The sequence below is a fragment of the Manis pentadactyla genome, chromosome 1 (assembly GCF_030020395.1).
Source record: "Manis pentadactyla isolate mManPen7 chromosome 1, mManPen7.hap1, whole genome shotgun sequence".
In the NCBI taxonomy this organism is placed as follows: Eukaryota; Metazoa; Chordata; class Mammalia; order Pholidota; family Manidae; genus Manis; species Manis pentadactyla.
In genome coordinates this window covers 74,956,769-74,976,127 of record NC_080019.1, presented here as the reverse complement: position 1 = coordinate 74,976,127, position 19,359 = coordinate 74,956,769, and the positions used below count along the sequence as shown (strand labels likewise).

The 19,359-nt window shown below is 36.0% G+C and overlaps 1 protein-coding gene across 7 annotated transcripts in view; it reads right to left on the bottom strand.

Annotated features, from left to right (window-relative positions):
• Positions 1-19,359, bottom strand: part of CEP70 (centrosomal protein 70) — a 159,856-nt gene that overhangs the window by 84,180 nt on the left and 56,317 nt on the right. For all 7 annotated transcript variants that reach the window (XR_008996551.1, XM_057498768.1, XM_057498779.1 and 4 more), the window contains 2 exons: positions 5,553-5,722; positions 933-989 (listed from right to left, as the gene is read on the bottom strand). Coding sequence is in view for 6 of the 7 variants with exons in the window: in XM_057498768.1 (XP_057354751.1) it covers positions 933-989; positions 5,553-5,722 (227 nt within the window). In the remaining variant the exon portion in view is untranslated. The remainder of the gene's footprint in view (positions 1-932; positions 990-5,552; positions 5,723-19,359) is intronic.

Sequence of the window (19,359 nt, the reverse complement as noted above, 5' to 3'; positions counted from 1 at the left end):
GTAAGAATTTGTTCTCCATGTAAGAACTTGTTCGTTATGCTTCAGAAGATTGGAGACTGATGAAAATTAGGCTTGGGGTGGTTTAATGATTGTGCATTGAGCATTGACTCCCCTATACAGAATTTTATTATTGTTAACAACCATTTGATCAATAAATATGAGAGATGCCCTCTCAAAAAACAAACAAACAAACAAAAACAAAAAAAGTACAGACTTCCAATTGTAAAATAAATAAGTAACCGGGACATAATGTATAGCATAAGGAATATAGTCAAAATATTGTAACAACTTTGTATGGTGATAGCTGGTAGCCAGAATTATCATGTATATAAATGTTGAATCACTGTGTTGTACACCTGAAACTAATATAATACTGTGTGTCAACTACCCTTCAATAAAAAAAAAAAAAAGTACTTTAGATTATTTGGCCTTAGATAGCCTTCAACTATTTTAGGTTAGTCAAAGACCGTATTTTAATCTTTACCCTTATTTTTTTAATCAGAGGTGACAGGTGTGTTTTTACTATATATGTTTAATTTTTCACTATGTCTTTATTTTTAATTGTATAAATCTGCATACTAATTAGGTTATATTCTGGTAGGCAGCTATTCTAGTCCTGCTCATTTTGTGGATATACTCAGTAACTATCCAGTAGCTAGATGACATCAGTAAAACAAATTATCATATGTCAACAAAAGAAAAGGTAAATACTACTTCCTCTCTGACCAATGCTTTGGTGATTATTAAATAGATATGTTTTAATATAAATGCACAATACATTTTAATATAAACAATAAAAGTGTTCAAAATCTGTATTCTTTATAAAAAATACAAATGCATATTTAAAAATTTTTTCAAAAGCCTAAAAAACTTTTGGTGTGATTCATGACTAGGTAATAATTTAAAAAATTATAATAAGGGAATAGTCCTACCTTTGTTTATGAAATCTTCTAATTTTAGATTCATAGTAATCAATTAGGCAAAGCAACCTAGAAAACAAGATAAACTGAATTATTTTCAAAATGTGGTATTGGAGCATTTATTATTCTCTCTACATTATTTCATGTTACAGTTAAACATATACAGGTTCTCTAGCAAGTTCATTAAAAATTTAAGTGATTTTTGCTAGATGCAAGTAATATAGTAAGTCATACATTTTATATTAACTTCAAAGCATTGATTTAAAAATAGCCACATACATATCTCAATATACTGAATACATATTTTCCTTGTCACCACCCCCAACCTTTCTAGCAACTGCTCCCACAGAAATATTTGCCCACGGTTGTTACTCAAGATGAATAAAGTTGTTCATTTTACCATTTTTTTGTAAGAGTAAAAAATCCAAATCTAAATGGTCTTCAACAAGGGAAGAGTTAAATAAATAACAACACATCCATACTACAGAAAATAATGAAGCATTAAAAGAAATAATGTTAATTTGCATGTTCTAATAAGAATTTATATGGGGAAAAACGAATGTTGCATTGCCTAATATACCGTATTACTCTATTTTAAAAAAGAAAGAGTTGTGAGTTTGTGTATGTATCGAAAAAGAACTCTACAGGTTCTTAACTGGGGTATAATACCAGAACCTAGGAGACAATGTTGCTTGTCACACTGACTAGGTAGGGAGGGATGCTAGAAGTTCATCAATGAGCATGACAGCTCTACACAATGAAGAACTGTCCCACCCAAAATGCCAACAGTACTTCTGTTGTGAAACACTGGAAGGAAACAAACCAAACTGTTAAAAGTGGTTTTATCTAGAATGTAAGAACTAGGAGGGTTAAGCAGACATATAATATTTTACTTTACACACTTTTAGAGTTTGAATTTGTGTAAGTAAGTATGTTATTACTTTTGTAATTTTTTAAAAACCCTCAAACAAAAATTAAACAAATATTTTCACTGGTTATTCTCTTTAAAGCAAGAATTTATACTATTTACCCATCTTGGGAAACTAATCTCATTCTTCAGAGAAAATTCAACTAATTGTGCTTTTAACATAACTTTCTGGAGTATTCTTTCTCTTCGATCTTTCCCCATCCCAACACATACCAGCTTTCTTATTATCCTACAAATACAGTTTAATTTCCTTTATATCCTTCACAAGCCTCCTTACCTCTTACTTCCCCTTTATGCTACTATTCCATTTCCATCTTTTCCTTCATAGCAAACTTCATTCATTCTGAGTGACTGTTATCTACTACCTTCAATAAAGTCTTAGACTTTATTAGATAAAGACTTAGTGTGTATCAGATTGGGAATTCTCAGCAAGTTAGACAGTGGGAAGGCAAACAGAGACTGATGAGGCAGCATGCAGCTCTCACCACCTTCTCCTTCCTGAAACACTCTTGCTCCTTGGTTATCCTGACACCCAAACATAACTCTTCTGCCTCCTTCCTTTATCTGAAATTTGGAAGTTCTCTGTAGTTTGGCCCTTCTAACTGCAGGCCTAGTATCTCCACATAGCTGATATAAGGTGCCTAAGCACACGTCCATAACAAATCCATCGTCTTTCCTTCCTATTCCCCAAACCTAGCTTGAAATCTGTAACATCTCTCCTTTCCTTTGGTCCTAATATAGGCCTTCGTTATCTCCCACCTAGACTATTACAACTGATTACTAACTTGTTTTTCTGTCCCTGGATTTAATTTCTTCACTCAGAAATCCTGGGATTTTTTGATCCTGCTACACAAAAACTAGAATCCAAACCTTCAGCATGAAGTTTAAGTCCCTCAAAATTCCAGCACACCTTTCCCTTTCTATTGCCTCCTAAAACACCATCATCTTGTGCACCCAATGCTCCAAACCTCTTGGACTACTTGAACCACTTGCTATTCCCAAATATATTGTCTTCCTACCACCATACTTCTCTAACTAAAATACCCTTTCCCCCACCTCTGCCTAGTAAATTCTATAGTTCCTAATAATCTAGTTTACAAGGTACCTCCTTCATGCAGCCTTTCTGATCATTTCCATCTCCATCAGTGGAAACTAATCTCTCCTGTCATGTACACTTAGTATCCTATTTGCCCTACCATTACAGCACATACCACCATCTGTCTTATAGTTTACTTATCTGAGTATCTGTCTATCTACCACACTAGACTATCAGGTCCATGAATGCAGAAAACATGGCTTTACTCATCTGTGAATGTTCTATATTATCTTAACCCAATGCCTCTGCAACTTTTGACAATACTGTATTGGCTACAACTCACCACTTTCTAACAAGGTTAATTCACAATTTTTGTTCTATGTCTCAAACTGAAAATTTGATTTACTAAAAATCAACGAGAGTGAAGAATTTCTAGGCCATCAGACAAGTTCACACCTGAATTAGCTTGAGTTCATCTGGGACTTAGTTCTCTCAATGTTCCTCTCTCTTGCCCTTGCACTCACTCAAATTGGTTGTTTTTTGTGTGTTTTCATTTTCCTTCCATCTCTCTTACTACCCTCTCTCTCCCATTGTAATTATGTCTCTTCTTTTTTTCTTTATCCCTATTTTTCTTTGCTTCTCTCTTTTTTAATTTGTTCAGACCTATCTTTGTTTTATGTTATTTTAACTACTTTTATTTTTTTTCTTGTTCTTCCTACAAAAGGATGAAGACTCCCTATGTGTGTTATCTCTCAATTATCAAAACAATCTACAGTTTTAACTTACGTGACCTCATTCATTTTTATAGTAAAATAAATACTTACTTAGTAAAACTCCTCAAACCTATTATGTAAATACATAAGACTAGTTAAAATGTAGTTTGTACTATTAAAACAAACAAGGTCCTACCTTTCATACAAAAAGAGGAAATGTGACTATAATATCTATTTTGTTTGTACTTGCTAAAAACAAATTTTTATTTACTTTATTTTAGTATTATATGTATCTTTTTTATGGACAATTTAGTATTATTTATTTATTTAGTATTATAAAACTAAACATTTAAAATTACCCATGGAAGAGGTAAGGAAGAGGGTTAAGGGGACAGGTGAAAACAAAACTTCTCTGAATATAAGTATAGTTTTTGAGTTTGGAATCATCTGAATGTCCTGCATATTCAAAAGTAAAATAAAAAAGCGATCCCTAAAAATTGAAAACAAATGGAAATGAATGAACCTAACTGTATATTAATTTGGTGACACATACAGAGAAAAGAAATGTTTCAAGATATTTCAGAACACTGTATTTTAACTGTATCCTAGTGGTATATATTAACATTAAAGATAACTGCAAAGAAATTTAAATTTCATTCAGTAGGCTTACTGATAGTAATAATTCTGGTATTATTATTTTGAAACTATTTGTATATATTATAGAATAAAGCAAATGAATAAGTATGATATTGTTCTTAGAAGCAAGGATTTCCAGTATAAAAGAGTTACAAATGTTTAAATAAAAATCCTGCAATGTTAACTTCAGCTAGAACGATATTAATAAGGATTTTATTTTTTTCCCAGAAATATATATAGATCCTAGTATACTCCACTAAAAACTCCTAAAATCAATGACAACATAAGAATGATAAGCAACCCCAACACCCAAACAGTGGTTTCAAAAAAACATTCCTGACTAAGAGAAGCCAGAGCTCTTTTGGGAAATGTCTAATTAATTAATTTTAATTTTAATTTACTTAATTAAAAATGTTTAGTGTTAATTTTAAGAAATATCTGATTCTATTCATCAAAAGAGCCCTAAGGTAAAAAAAAAAAACGTACAGTATGTACCCTCTGTCCAACAGCAAAAAATCTAACAAAGATTAATGGAGTTAAGTTGAAGGATATAATACTAACATGAAAAAGTTCCCACTAGCCAAAGACAAGTAAAACCCAATGATCATTAAAACCCAATGGATTATTAACAACATCTGAAAAATAGAGATAGTCACAAACAAAAAATCTTATTGCTTATCATTGGAGATCACTGGAACATCAACTTCTTACTATTCTAAAAAGTGGGAGTTAAAATTAAAGAACTGACATTGATCCAACCTTACCAGTAACAAACTACATAGGCAACCAAACAGCTCCTAGTCAATAGGAAAGGTTCTTATTTATGGATGATTGCCAGCAAAAAAAAACTAGCAGAATTGAAAAATCATCACTTTGCAAGATCATCAGTGAGTGAAACAATTAGATAAAAGGGTGATGGGGAATTTTATAGTGAAAGGATGACATTTTTACTATTTAAACTCCTGAACAATCTTAACATCCCTAAGAGAGTAAGTCAACTAGGCATTATGTGCCTCCTGATATATTACAATTAGAAGCACACATTACCACTTAAGAAGTATTTTGTCAAAAACACGTGCATCTAAATTTAGCACTAACTTCCAGTTTAGAGGAAATATAAGGATAGAAGAATAAATTTAAGGACATAATAAGGAAGCAAACAGACAAATCTTGCATGTACTTCTCCAGGACAACTGACCAGTTTTATCAACAAGTTAATGATGCGAGGTGGGGAAAAAAAGCAGAGAAAAGGGGGAGGAAGACTCCTCCAGTTTATAAGAGATACAACCACTCCCCAGATAAAATCTAGCAAACATTACTGTTTATCCGAGATGGTATGAGGAACTCTTTTGCAGAGATAAGCAAACACTCTGTTTTGAGTGACAATGCGTTCTTCCTCCTCCTTTGTTAATCTATAGATATCCTTTTGCAAAGACGCAATAGTCTCTTGTTGTTCCATTTCTTTTTTCTTATAATGCTGACATTTTGCCTGTAAGAAATTTTTCAAAATACATAGTTATGATATGTACATCTAGGACATGCTGTCCTAACAATATTGTACACAAAGCCATCTTCACAGTTTTTATCAAGCTGCTACATTCATGAACTTCAAGAACTGTTTTTAACCAAGACATTAAAACATCATATGTCATAAACACAAAAAATATTAACAAATAAATAGGTGTAAAATGGGAGAAATACAGCATATAATTTCATGCATTCAGGGTTTCATAATAAGGAACTTGAGAATCTCCATAAAACTGATAAAATTTTATGTATAGGTTTAATCAGGAAGAAAATAATCAGTATTAAGGATCTTTAAAAAAACAAGTAGGAATTAAAATTAAGATTCTTAAGTTATCAATGATAATTCAGCATTTTAGATAGTTTAATTGACTTAAGCATTCACGCAATGTGGGAAACTACAAACTCAGAGGAAGTCCCTTTGTGAGTTATTAAGAAATAATATATAGCCCAAGATTTATACAAAAGAATATAGACCTTGGACATTCTCTTATCTTCAATGAAATTATCACTAGCTTAGTTTTCCTTTATTCCCTAGATTTCATCCCTCAGTGTCCTTTGAAAGCTTATTATCAACAATGCCATCATCATTATTATTAATACACTTTTTATACAGCTGAGTGAGAAACCCTGTCCCATCTGGCCCGCACATTACTAAGATATACCACTTTCAGTAGAAGATGCCATGTCTAAGTACATGTTCACCTGTCCATTGAGTCAAGTCACTGAGACTTAGGTACCCTGAAGGGGAAAAAGGGACTCAACTTCTGGTACCATCCCATCCCTCTGTAACCAGTGGCTGTACCTGGAATTTTTGCAAGTTTACAGGTATAAAAGCAATATGTAAGAATCAACTGCATCTCTCACAGTCATTCTGTGAGGCCAAACCTCACATTGATATCATAATCAGGCCAAACCTGACAATGAAATCACACAACAAACCAAAATCCCTTATAAACACCAATGCAAAAAATCATCAACAAAATACTAGTAAACCAAATTCAGCAGCATATTCAAAGTACTATACATAATGACCAAGTAGGATTTATTCCTGAAATACAAGAATGGTTCAACATATGAAAATTTCAATGTAATATACTACATTAACAGAATGAAGGGATAAAAACTGTTTGATCATCTCAATTGATGCATAAAAAGCATCTGACAAAATTCAACACATTTTCATGATGAAAACACTCAACAAACTAGGAATAGAAGGAAACTACCTCAAAAGCCATATATGAAAACCCCATAGCACTCATCAGACTCAATGATGAAAGACTGAAGGGTTTTTCTCTAGGATCAGGAATAAGGCAAAGATGTCCACATTCACCCCTTCTATTCCACATAGTAGAAGTTCTAGCCAAAGCAACTAAGCAAGAGAATTCATTAAAATAATTATCCAAATTGACAAAGGAGAAAAATTATCTTGGTTTGCAGATTACATGACCTTATGTACAGAAAAACCTAGAGTCCACACAAAAAAAGTTTTAGAATAAATAATTCAGCCAAGTAGCAGGACACAAAGTAAACATGCAAAAACCAACTGTATTTCTATTATACTAAGAATGAACAATCCAAAAAGGAAATCAAGAAAAAAATGCCATTTATAAAAGAATAAAAAATAATTAAATAGCTAGGATAAACCAAGAAGGCAAAAGATTTACATGAAAATTACTAAAGGTTGATGGAAATTGAGGAAGATACAAATAAATGGAAAGACATCCTATGTTCATAGACTGGAAAACTTAATATTATTAAGATGTCAGTACTATCCAAAACAATCTACAGACTCAATGAAATTCCTATCAAAATCCCAATGACAGGACCAATTCAAGATGGCGGCATGAGAGGTGAGACAGAGAACTCCTCCCAAACCACATATTACATGAAAATATAGTTAATACAACTAATCCTAAAAGAGCAACAGGAAAGAAGGCTACACCAAACTGCATATACCTGGAGAACACAGCAGACCTCAAGAAACAGGGTAACGTACCTCAGTATTGATCCGGAGGAACTCAAGCCCTTCCCACCCCAGCTCACCAGCGGGAGGAAGAGAAATGGAGCAGGGAGGGGGTGGAAGTCTAGGACTGCTGAACACCCAGCTCTGGAGATCTGCATTGGGAGCACAAACCTACATAGCATGGTGGTTTGGAGATTAGTGGGGTTGGAAAACTAAGACAGGCAGAATACTTGGAGAGACTGAGATTCCAGCCCTTTGTGGAGGACAGGGATCCACATTCGGCTGATCTACAACAAAGGAAAGGTGGGTGGTCTGAGAGGCTTCCTAGCAGCGAGAGGGCTGCTGAAGGGGTAGGGTTTGCACAGCTCTTGCTGTGCGGGAGAAGGCATAGATGGACAAGGTTGGCTAGGTACATTCTGCCCAGCAGGTTGGGAACTTTCAGGACCTTCAGGCACTCCACCCCCCTGGCTGGCTACTCAGCTCCAAGGCCCCCCACTGTGATACGCAGCCTGCTGCACCTTCCTCCTGGCCTTTCGGCCCTGGCTCACAAACTGGTAGTCCCAGCCCTGGCATCAGGCCAGCCAGAGGGAGGCCCTGCCTACGGCAGCTACAGATGTAAAGCACAGAGGCTTACACCTGTGTGCTTGGCCCACTGGTGCTGACCGTGGAGACAGACCCTGCAGCCAGGAAGCAGGAAACAGCTCTTTCCTCCCCCCAGGCACCGGCGCCGCTCCCCTGTGACCCTCAACATCACTCCAGGGGCTGAGCAGCTCCAGATACTAGAGCTTCTGGGCACTAGAGGGTGCCACATACAAATATGAAATGTCAAAGGAACCTGGTTCAGACCAAATTCTCACAAACCCCAGAAAAAGGCCCAAGTGAGACTGAACTCATCAATCATCCTGAAAGAGAGTTCAAAATAAAAATCATAAACATGCTTATGGAGGAAAAGAAAAATACTCAAGAACTCAGGGATGAATTTAGGACAGATATTCAATCATTAGATTCCATATCTGAAATGAAACATATAATGGAGGGATTTAAAACCAGATTAGATGTAGTAGAAGAGACAGTGAATGGAATAGAAATTAGAGAACAGTAATACAGAAAAGCTGAGGCACAGAGAGAAAAAAGGATCCTTGGAATGAAAGAATATTGAGAGAACTGTGTGACCAATCCAAACAGAACAATATTCGCAGTATAGGGCTACCAGAAAAAGAAGAGAGAGAAAAGGGGATAGAAAGTGTCTTTGAGGAGGTAACTGCTGAAAACTTCCCCAATCTGGGGAAGGAAATCGTCTCTCAGGCCATGGAGGTTCACAGATCTCCCAACACAAGGGACCCAAGGAAGACAACACCAAGACATATAATAATTAAAATGGCAAAGATCAAGGATAAGGACAGACTTTTAAAAGCAGCCAGAGAGAGAAAAATGATCACATACAAAGGAAAACCCACCAGGCTATCATCAGACTTCTCAACAGAAACTTTACAGGCCAGAAGGGAGTGGCATGATATATTTAATGCAATGAAACAGAAGGGCCTCAAACCAAGTATACTCTACCCAGTAAGATTATCATTTAACTTTGAAGGAGGGATTAAACAATTTTCAGATAAGCAAAAGCTGAGAGAATATACCTCCCACAAAACACCTCTACAGTGCATTTTGGAGGGACTGCTATAGATGGAAGTGTTCCTAAGGCTAAATAGCTGTCACCAGGGGAAGTAAAACCACAGTAAAGAAAGTAGAACAATTAATTACTAAGCAGATGCAAAATCAAATCAACTACCTCCAAAGTCAATCAAGGGATAGATAAAGAGTACAGAATACAATACCTAATAAATAAAGAATGAAGGAGGAAGAAAAAGGAGGGGAAAAAAAAGAACCTATAGGTTGTGTTTTTAACAGCATACTAAGTGTGTTAAGTGAGTTAAATTAGACTGTTAGATAGTAAGGGAATTACCCTTGAACCTTTGGTAACCAGGAATCTAAAGCTTGCAATGGCAATAAGTACACACTTATCGATAATCACCCTAAATGTAAATGGTCTGAATGCACCAATCAAAAGACACAGAGTCACTGAATGGATTAAAACACAAGACCCACCTATATGCTGCCTACAAGAGACTCACTTCAAACCCAAAGACATACACAGACTGAATGTAAAGGAATGGAAAAGATATTTCATGCAACTAATAGGGAGAAAAAAGCAGGAGTTGCAGTACTTGTATCAGACAAAACAGACTTCAAAACAAAGAAAGTCACAAGAGACAAAGAAGGACATTATGTAATGAAAAAGGGGTCAGTCCAACAAGAGGATATAACTATTATAAGTATCTATGCACCCAACACAGGAGAACCTACATATGAGAAAGAAATACTAACAGAATTAAAAGGGGAAATAGAATGCAATGCATTCATTTTAGGAGACTTCAACACACCACTCACTCCAAAGGACAGATCAAACAGACAGAAAATAAGTAAGGAGACAGAGGCACTGAACAGCACATTAGAACAGATGGACCTAACAGTCATCTACAGAACACTCCACCCTAATGCAGCAGGATACACATTCTTCTCAAGTGCACGTGGAACATTTTCCAGAATAGATCGCATACTAGGCCACAAAAAGAGGCTCAGTAAATTCAGAAGGATTGAAACTGTGTCAGGCAGCATCTCAGACCACGAAGGTATGAAACTAGAAATAAATTACACAAAGAAAACAAAAAAAGCCAACAAACACATGGAGGCTTAATAACATGCTCCTAAATAATCAGTGGATCGATGACCAAATAAAAACAGAGATCAAGCACTACATGGAGAGAAATGACAACAATGATTCAACACCACAAAATCTGTGGGATGCAGCAAAGGCTGTGTGAAGAGGGATGTATACTGCAATATAGGCTTACTTCAGGAAAGAAGAACAATCCTATATGAGCAGTCTAAACTCACAATTCATGAAACTAGAAAAAGACGAACAAATGAGGCCCAAAGTCGGTAGGAGGGACATAATAAAGATCAGACCATAAATAAATAAAATCTAGAAGAATAAAACGATAGAAAGAATCAATGAAAGCAGGAGCCAGTTCTTCGAGAAAATAAAGAAAATAGATAAACCCCTAGCTAGACTTACCAAAAAAAAAAAAAAAGAGAGAGTCTACACACATAAATAGAATCAGAAATGAGAAAGCAGAAATCACTATGGACACCACAGAAATACAAAGAATTATGAGAGAATACTATGAAAAGTGATATGGTAACAAACTGGATAACCGAGAAGAAATGGACAGCTTTCTGGAAAAATACAACCTTCCAAGGCTGACTCAGGAAGAAAGAGAAAAACAAATAGACCAATTACCAGCAAGGAAATTGAATTGGTAATCAAAAAACTACCTAAGAACAAAATGCCTGTCCCAGATGGTTTCACTGCTGAGTTTTATCAAACATTTAGTGAAGACCTAATACCCATCCTCCTTAAAGTTTTCCAAAAAGTAGAAGAGGAGGGAATACTCCCAAACTCATTCTACAAGGTCATCCTAAAGTCCAGATGGAATCTCAAGGGACCTTGCAGAGCAATCTTGAAACAATCTTGAAAAGAAACAAAGTTAAAACTCTCATATTTACTGATTTAGAAACTTAACACAAAGTTATAGTAATCAAAACCATGGTACTGGCATGAAGACATACATATAGTCTAGTGGTGTAAACTAGAGAGCCAAGAAATAATCCTGGACATAAGAGATCAAATTACCTTCAAGAGTGCCAAGAAATTGTCTGATTTCTCTCAGACAATTCAATGGGGTAAAGAACAGGCTTTGCTTAATGTTGGGAAAAGTAGATGTCCACATGCAAAAGAATGGAGTTGGTCCCTTACCTTAACACCACATAAACATCAACTTAAAATGGATCAAACATCAAAATCTAAGAAGTAAAACTGTGAAACTGTTAGAAGAAAACATAAGACAAAAGCTTCATGACATTGGATTTGGCAATCTTTTCTTAGGTATGACACCAAAAGCATAAACAACAAGAAAAAACAGATAAACTAGACTTCATCAAAATTTAAAACTTTTGTACATCAAAGGACACTACCAATAAAGTAAACTGGAAACACACCAAATTATGGGTGAAGATGTGGAAAAATTGGAACCCTTGTATATTGCTGATGGAAATGTAAAATCGTGCAGCCACTCTGAAGAACAGTATGGCAGTTCTTCAAAAAATTAAACATTAAACATCATATGACCCAACAATTCCATTTCTGGGTATATATATTAAAGAACTTACAGCACAGACATGAACTTGATATTCAAATATCCACATTCATAGGAGCATTATTCACAAACAGACAAAAGATGAAAACAACCCAAGTGTGTGTTGATTGATGAATGGATAAACAAACTGTAGTATATACATACAATAGAACATTATCTGGACATAAAAAGAAAGGAAATTCTGACACATGCTACAACACAGATGAATCTTGAAAACATTATGCTAAATTAAATAAGGCAGTCAGAAAAGTAAAATCACTGCATGACTCCACTTAAATGAGGTACCTAAAGTTATTAAATTAATAGAGACAAGAAGTAGAATGATGGTTGTCAGGAACTGCAGTGAGGAATGGGGAATTATTGTTTAATGACTCTGGAGTTCCAGTTTGGGAAGATGAAAAAAGTTCTGCAGATGGATGGTGAGGATGGTTGCACAACGTGGATATATTTAGTGCAACTGAACTGTGCACTTAAAAATGGTGAAAATGGTAAATTGTATGCTACATATGATTTACCAAAATAAGAAAGGAGGAAACTGGGGACTTGATAATGGGGGAAATTTGGTAACCACAATGTTGCTCATGTGATTTTATATTAATGATAACAAAATTAAAAAATTTAATTTAATTTAAAAAAAAAGAAAGGAGAAAGATCAATTTATCTCTATAATACTAGCAGTGAACACTGAGAAACAAACAGAAAATACATTTACAATACCATCAAAAACTATTAATACGTAGAGATAAATGTGATAAAACATGTGAAAGACCAGTGGACTCCAAATTTTAAAAAAGCATTGCTGAGAGAAATTAAATAAGACCTAAACAAATGGAGAGATATGTTATGTTTCATACATTCAGTATCGTTAAGATGCCAACTCTCCTCAACGGGATCTGTATATTCAATTAAATTCCAGCAGGCTTTTTTTGTAGAAATCAATAAGCAAATTAGAAAATTTTCTAAATAGCCAAAACAATACTGAAAAAGAGCAAAAATAAAAGTGCCTAAGTACAGCATAGAGAAGACAAGTAGTGACTCTATAGCATCTTACCACGCTGATGGACAGTGACTGTATGGGGTATGTGATGGGGACTTGATAATGGGGGGAATCTAGTAACCACAAGGTTGTTCATGTAATTGTATATTAATGATAACAAAATATAAAAATATAATTTGGATTAAAAAAAAAACAGTGCCTAAAAATTCATATGGAAACACCAAAGACCCCGAATAGCCAAAGCAATCCTGAGAAACAAGAATAAAGTAGGGAGGATCTCACTCCCCAACTTCAAGCTCTACTATAAAGCCATACTAATCAAGACAATTTGGTACTGGCACAAGAACAGAGCCACAGACCAATGGAACAGACTAGAGAATCCAGACATTAACCCAGACATATATGGTCAATTAATATTTGATAAAGGAGCCATAGACATACAATGGCAAAATGACAGTGTCTTCAACAGATGGAGCTGGCAAAACTGGACAGCTACATGTAGGAGAATGAAACTGGACCATTGTCTAACCCCATATACAAAAGTAAACTCAAAATGGATCAAAGACCTGAATGTAAGTCATGAAACCATTAAAGTCTTGGAAAAAAACATAGGCAAAAACCTCTTAGACATAAACATGAGTGACCTCTTCTTGAACATATCTCCCAGGGCAAGGAAAACAACAGCAAAAATGAACAAGTGGGACTATATTAAGTTGAAAAGCTTCTGTACAGCAAAAGACACCGTCAACAGAACAAAAAGGAACCATACAGTATGGGAGAATATATTTGAAAATGACAGATCCGATAAAGGCTTGATGTCCAGAATATATAAAGAACTCACACGCCTCAACAAACAAAAAACAAATAACCCAATTAAAAAATGGGCAGAGGAACTGAAAAGACAGTTCTCCAAAAAAGAAATACAGATGGCCAACAGACACATGAAAAGATGCTCCACATCGCTAATTATCAGAGAAATGCAAATTAAAACTACAATGAGGTATCACCTCACACCAGTAACGATGGCTGCCATCCAAAAGACAAACAACAACAAATGTTGGCGAGGCTGTGGAGAAAGGGGAACCCTCCTACACTGCTGGTGGGAATGTAAATTAGTTCAACCCTTGTGGAAAGTAGTATGGAGGTACATCAAAATGCTCAAAACAGACTTACCATTTGACCCAGGAATTGCACTCCTAGGAATTTACCCTAAGAATGCAGCAATCAAGTTTGAGAAAGACCAATGCAAGCCTATGTTTATCGCAGCACTATTTACAATAGCCAAGAATTGGAAGCAACCTAAATGTCCATCGATAGATGAATGGATAAAGAAGATGTGGTACATATACACAATGGAATACTACTCAGCCATAAGAAAAGGGCAAATCCAATCATTTGCAGCAACATGGATGGAGCTGGAGGGTATTATGCTCAGTGAAACAAGCCAAGCGGAGAAAGAGAAATACCAAATGATTTCACTTATCTGTGGAATATAAGAACAAAGGAAAAACTGAAGGAACAAAACAGCACCAGAATCACAGAACTCAACAATGGACTAACAGGTACCAAAGGGAAAGGGACTGGGGAGGATGGGTGGGTAGGGAGGGATAAGGGGGGGAGAAGTAGGGGGGTATTAAGATTAACATGCATGGGGGGGTAGGAGAAAAGGGAGGGCTGTACAACACAGAGAAGGCAAGTAGTGATTCTACAACATTTTGCTATGCTGATGGACAGTGACTGTAAAGGGGTTTATAGGGGAGACCTGGTATAGGGGAGAGCCTAGTAAACATAATATTCGTCATGTAAGTGTAGATTAGTGATACCAAAAACAAAGCAAAAAAAAAAAAAAAAGGGCAGTTCCTGTGTGGTAACCTCCAACGAGTTCTACACAAGGGTATAAAGGGCATATAAAAGTGTAGGCAAAGGGTCTGTTTGTGTTTGTACAGAGGATCAAAGCCTAATTGGGCTACCCCGAAAATGAACTAAGATACGATATGAAAAAGAACTTCCAACATCTGCACTCTCTGGAAGACTCATGCCAGAAGATGATCATCAAAAAACCCCAACAAAGATCCACGCACTGCTACAGCCGTAGATGCGCTCATCCCACCAGTTCCTGGACTTGCCATGGGAATGAGGAAGGAGATATCTAAGCTGGCCTGTGCATACAGTAAAACAACAAATTGGACTGGATCTATACTGTTGGAACTCAACCAAGAATTTGGAGAAGTGCAAATTGTAGCGCTCCAAACTCTTACAACTACTGACTATTTACTGTTAAAAGAACATATGGCATGTGAACAGTCCCCAGGAATGGGTTGTTTTAATCTGTCTGATTTCTCTCAGACTGTTCAAGTTCAGTTGGACAATATCCACCATATCATAGATAAGTTTTCACAAATGCCTAAGGTGCCTTAATGGTTTTCTTGGTTTCACTGGAGATGGCTGGTAATTACAGATATGCTTTGGTTATGTAACTATACTCCTATTATGTTAATGTATGTGCGCAATTTAAGTAGTAGCTTAAAACCTATATATGCTGAAGTTACTCTACAAGAAGATTTGTCAAAGAAATAATCAATCTTCCCATTCTTTCTTCCGCCTGCTACTTCTATAGCTTTTCTTCTTCCTTCCTAATTACAACCCTTAAATAGAATTCGTGCCTCATATCAAATTTACCGAGTATCATAACTCCTCCAAGTGGTAAAGATACCTCAAGACAAATGCTGGGCATAGAAGCCACAGGGCATAAATATGCAAAGAAGTAAAAAGCTAACCTTTTCAAACAATAAGGCTTCCCTCTCACTTACCAACTTCACATTTCCCTGTATGGCCCCGGAAGATGACTGGTTAGCCAGAGACGGGTAAGATTCCTCAAGGGAGGAACAACCTAAGACAGGCACAGTCGCAGGGGGGCCATCAGGTGAGAAATTGGGGATCAACAGAGGTGAGGCTTAGAACCTCACCCCCCCTGTTCTGAGAGAAATCTTCTGCATATGTGGATGTTTTATTGCCCTGGTCTAGCTTGGATTAACACATAGTCTACAGGCACACACCTGATCACCTACATTTGCTCTCTTACAACACTAAACTATGTTTTCTACCTTTATCTTGTATCTACCTACCACTTCAGCATTTTATTAAAAATAATAATAATAAAGAGAGAAATGTGGTATCCACATATAAATCAAGTATAAAAACCAAATGAGTATTCATATTTGAACTGACTGTTTAGAGTTCATAATGCATGAGCAAAACCGAAAGTTTCTGTGATGACTGCCCTTGTACTGTTCACTATGTTACTTATTCATTATGTAAGAATTTGTTCTACATGTAAGAACTTGTTTGTTATGCCTCAGAAGATTGGAGACTGACGAAAATTAGGCTTGGGGTGGATTAATGATTGTGCATTGAGCACTGACTCCCCTATACAGAATTTTATTGTCGTTAACAACCATTTGATCAATAAATATGAGAGATGCCCTCACAAAAAAAAAAAAAAAAAAGACAGACTTCCAATGGTAAAATAAATAAGTAACCGGGATGTAATGTATAGCATAAGGAATATAGTCAAGATATTGTAACAGCTTGGTAGGGTGATAGCTGGAACCTAGAATTATGTATATAAATGTTCTACCACTGTGTTGTACACTTGAAACTAATGTAATGTAATACTGTGCGTCAACTACCCTTCAATAAAAAATAATTATATATAAAAAAAAAAAAAAAGAAGTAGAATGATGGTTGTCAGGAACTGCAGTGAGGAATGGGGAATTATTGTTTAATGACTCTGGAGTTCCAGTTTGGGAAGATGAAAAAAGTTCTGCAGATGGATGGTGAGGATGGTTGCACAACGTGGATATATTTAGTGCAACTGAACTGTGCACTTAAAAATGGTGAAAATGGTAAATTGTATGCTACATATGATTTACCAAAATAAGAAAGGAGGAAACTGGGGACTTGATAATGGGGGAAATTTGGTAACCACAATGTTGCTCATGTGATTTTATATTAATGATAACAAAATTAAAAAATTTAATTTAATTTAAAAAAAAAGAAAGGAGAAAGATCAATTTATCTCTATAATACTAGCAGTGAACACTGAGAAACAAACAGAAAATACATTTACAATACCATCAAAAACTATTAATACGTAGAGATAAATGTGATAAAACATGTGAAAGACCAGTGGACTCCAAATTTTAAAAAAGCATTGCTGAGAGAAATTAAATAAGACCTAAACAAATGGAGAGATATGTTATGTTTCATACATTCAGTATCGTTAAGATGCCAACTCTCCTCAACGGGATCTGTATATTCAATTAAATTCCAGCAGGCTTTTTTTGTAGAAATCAATAAGCAAATTAGAAAATTTTCTAAATAGCCAAAACAATACTGAAAAAGAGCAAAAATAAAAGTGCCTAAGTACAGCATAGAGAAGACAAGTAGTGACTCTATAGCATCTTACCACGCTGATGGACAGTGACTGTATGGGGTATGTGATGGGGACTTGATAATGGGGGGAATCTAGTAACCACAAGGTTGTTCATGTAATTGTATATTAATGATAACAAAATATAAAAATATAATTTGGATTAAAAAAAAAACAGTGCCTAAAAATTCATATGGAAACACCAAAGACCCCGAATAGCCAAAGCAATCCTGAGAAACAAGAATAAAGTAGGGAGGATCTCACTCCCCAACTTCAAGCTCTACTATAAAGCCATACTAATCAAGACAATTTGGTACTGGCACAAGAACAGAGCCACAGACCAATGGAACAGACTAGAGAATCCAGACATTAACCCAGACATATATGGTCAATTAATATTTGATAAAGGAGTCATAGACATACAATGGCAAAATGACAGTGTCTTCAACAGATGGAGCTGGCAAAACTGGACAGCTACATGTAGGAGAATGAAACTGGACCATTGTCTAACCCCATATACAAAAGTAAACTCAAAATGGATCAAAGACCTGAATGTAAGTCATGAAACCATTAAAGTCTTGGAAAAAAACATAGGCAAAAACCTCTTAGACATAAACATGAGTGACCTCTTCTTGAACATATCTCCCAGGGCAAGGAAAACAACAGCAAAAATGAACAAGTGGGACTATATTAAGTTGAAAAGCTTCTGTACAGCAAAAGACACCATCAACAGAACAAAAAGGAACCATACAGTATGGGAGAATATATTTGAAAATGACACATCCGATAAAGGCTTGATGTCCAGAATATATAAAGAACTCACACGCCTCAACAAACAAAAAACAAATAACCCAATTAAAAAATGGGCAGAGGAACTGAAAAGACAGTTCTCCAAAAAAGAAATACAGATGGCCAACAGACACATGAAAAGATGCTCCACATCGCTAATTATCAGAGAAATGCAAATTAAAACTACAATGAGGTATCACCTCACACCAGTAATGATGGCTGCCATCCAAAAGACAAACAACAACAAATGTTGGCGAGGCTGTGGAGAAAGGGGAACCCTCCTACACTGCTGGTGGGAATGTAAATTAGTTCAACCCTTGTGGAAAGTAGTATGGAGGTACATCAAAATGCTCAAAACAGACTTACCATTTGACCCAGGAATTGCACTCCTAGGAATTTACCCTAAGAATGCAGCAATCAAGTTTGAGAAAGACCAATGCAAGCCTATGTTTCTCGCAGCACTATTTACAATAGCCAAGAATTGGAAGCAACCTAAATGTCCATCGATAGATGAATGGATAAAGAAGATGTGGTACATATACACAATGGAATACTACTCAGCCATAAGAAAAGGGCAAATCCAATCATTTGCAGCAACATGGATGGAGCTGGAGGGTATTATGCTCAGTGAAACAAGCCAAGCGGAGAAAGAGAAATACCAAATGATTTCACTTATCTGTGGAATATAAGAACAAAGGAAAAACTGAAGGAACAAAACAGCACCAGAATCACAGAACTCAACAATGGACTAACAGGTACCAAAGGGAAAGGGACTGGGGAGGATGGGTGGGTAGGGAGGGATAAGGGGGGGAGAAGACGAGGGTATTAAGATTAGCATGCATGGGGGGGTGGGAGAAAGGGGAGGGCTGTACAACACAGAGAAGACAAGTAGTGATTCTACAACATTTTGCTATGCTGATGGACAGTGACTGTAAAGGGGTTTATAGGGGAGACCTGGTATAGGGGAGAGCGTAGTAAACATAATATTCTTCATGTAATTGTAGATTAATGATAACAGAAAAAAAAAAGAAAGAAAAGGGGGATTACTCCGTGATAGGATAAAACTAACTGTAAATCAACGATTAATGCATGCTTTGGATATCCTTAATTTTGATCATTTAGAGGGTGCCAGATGATTGGC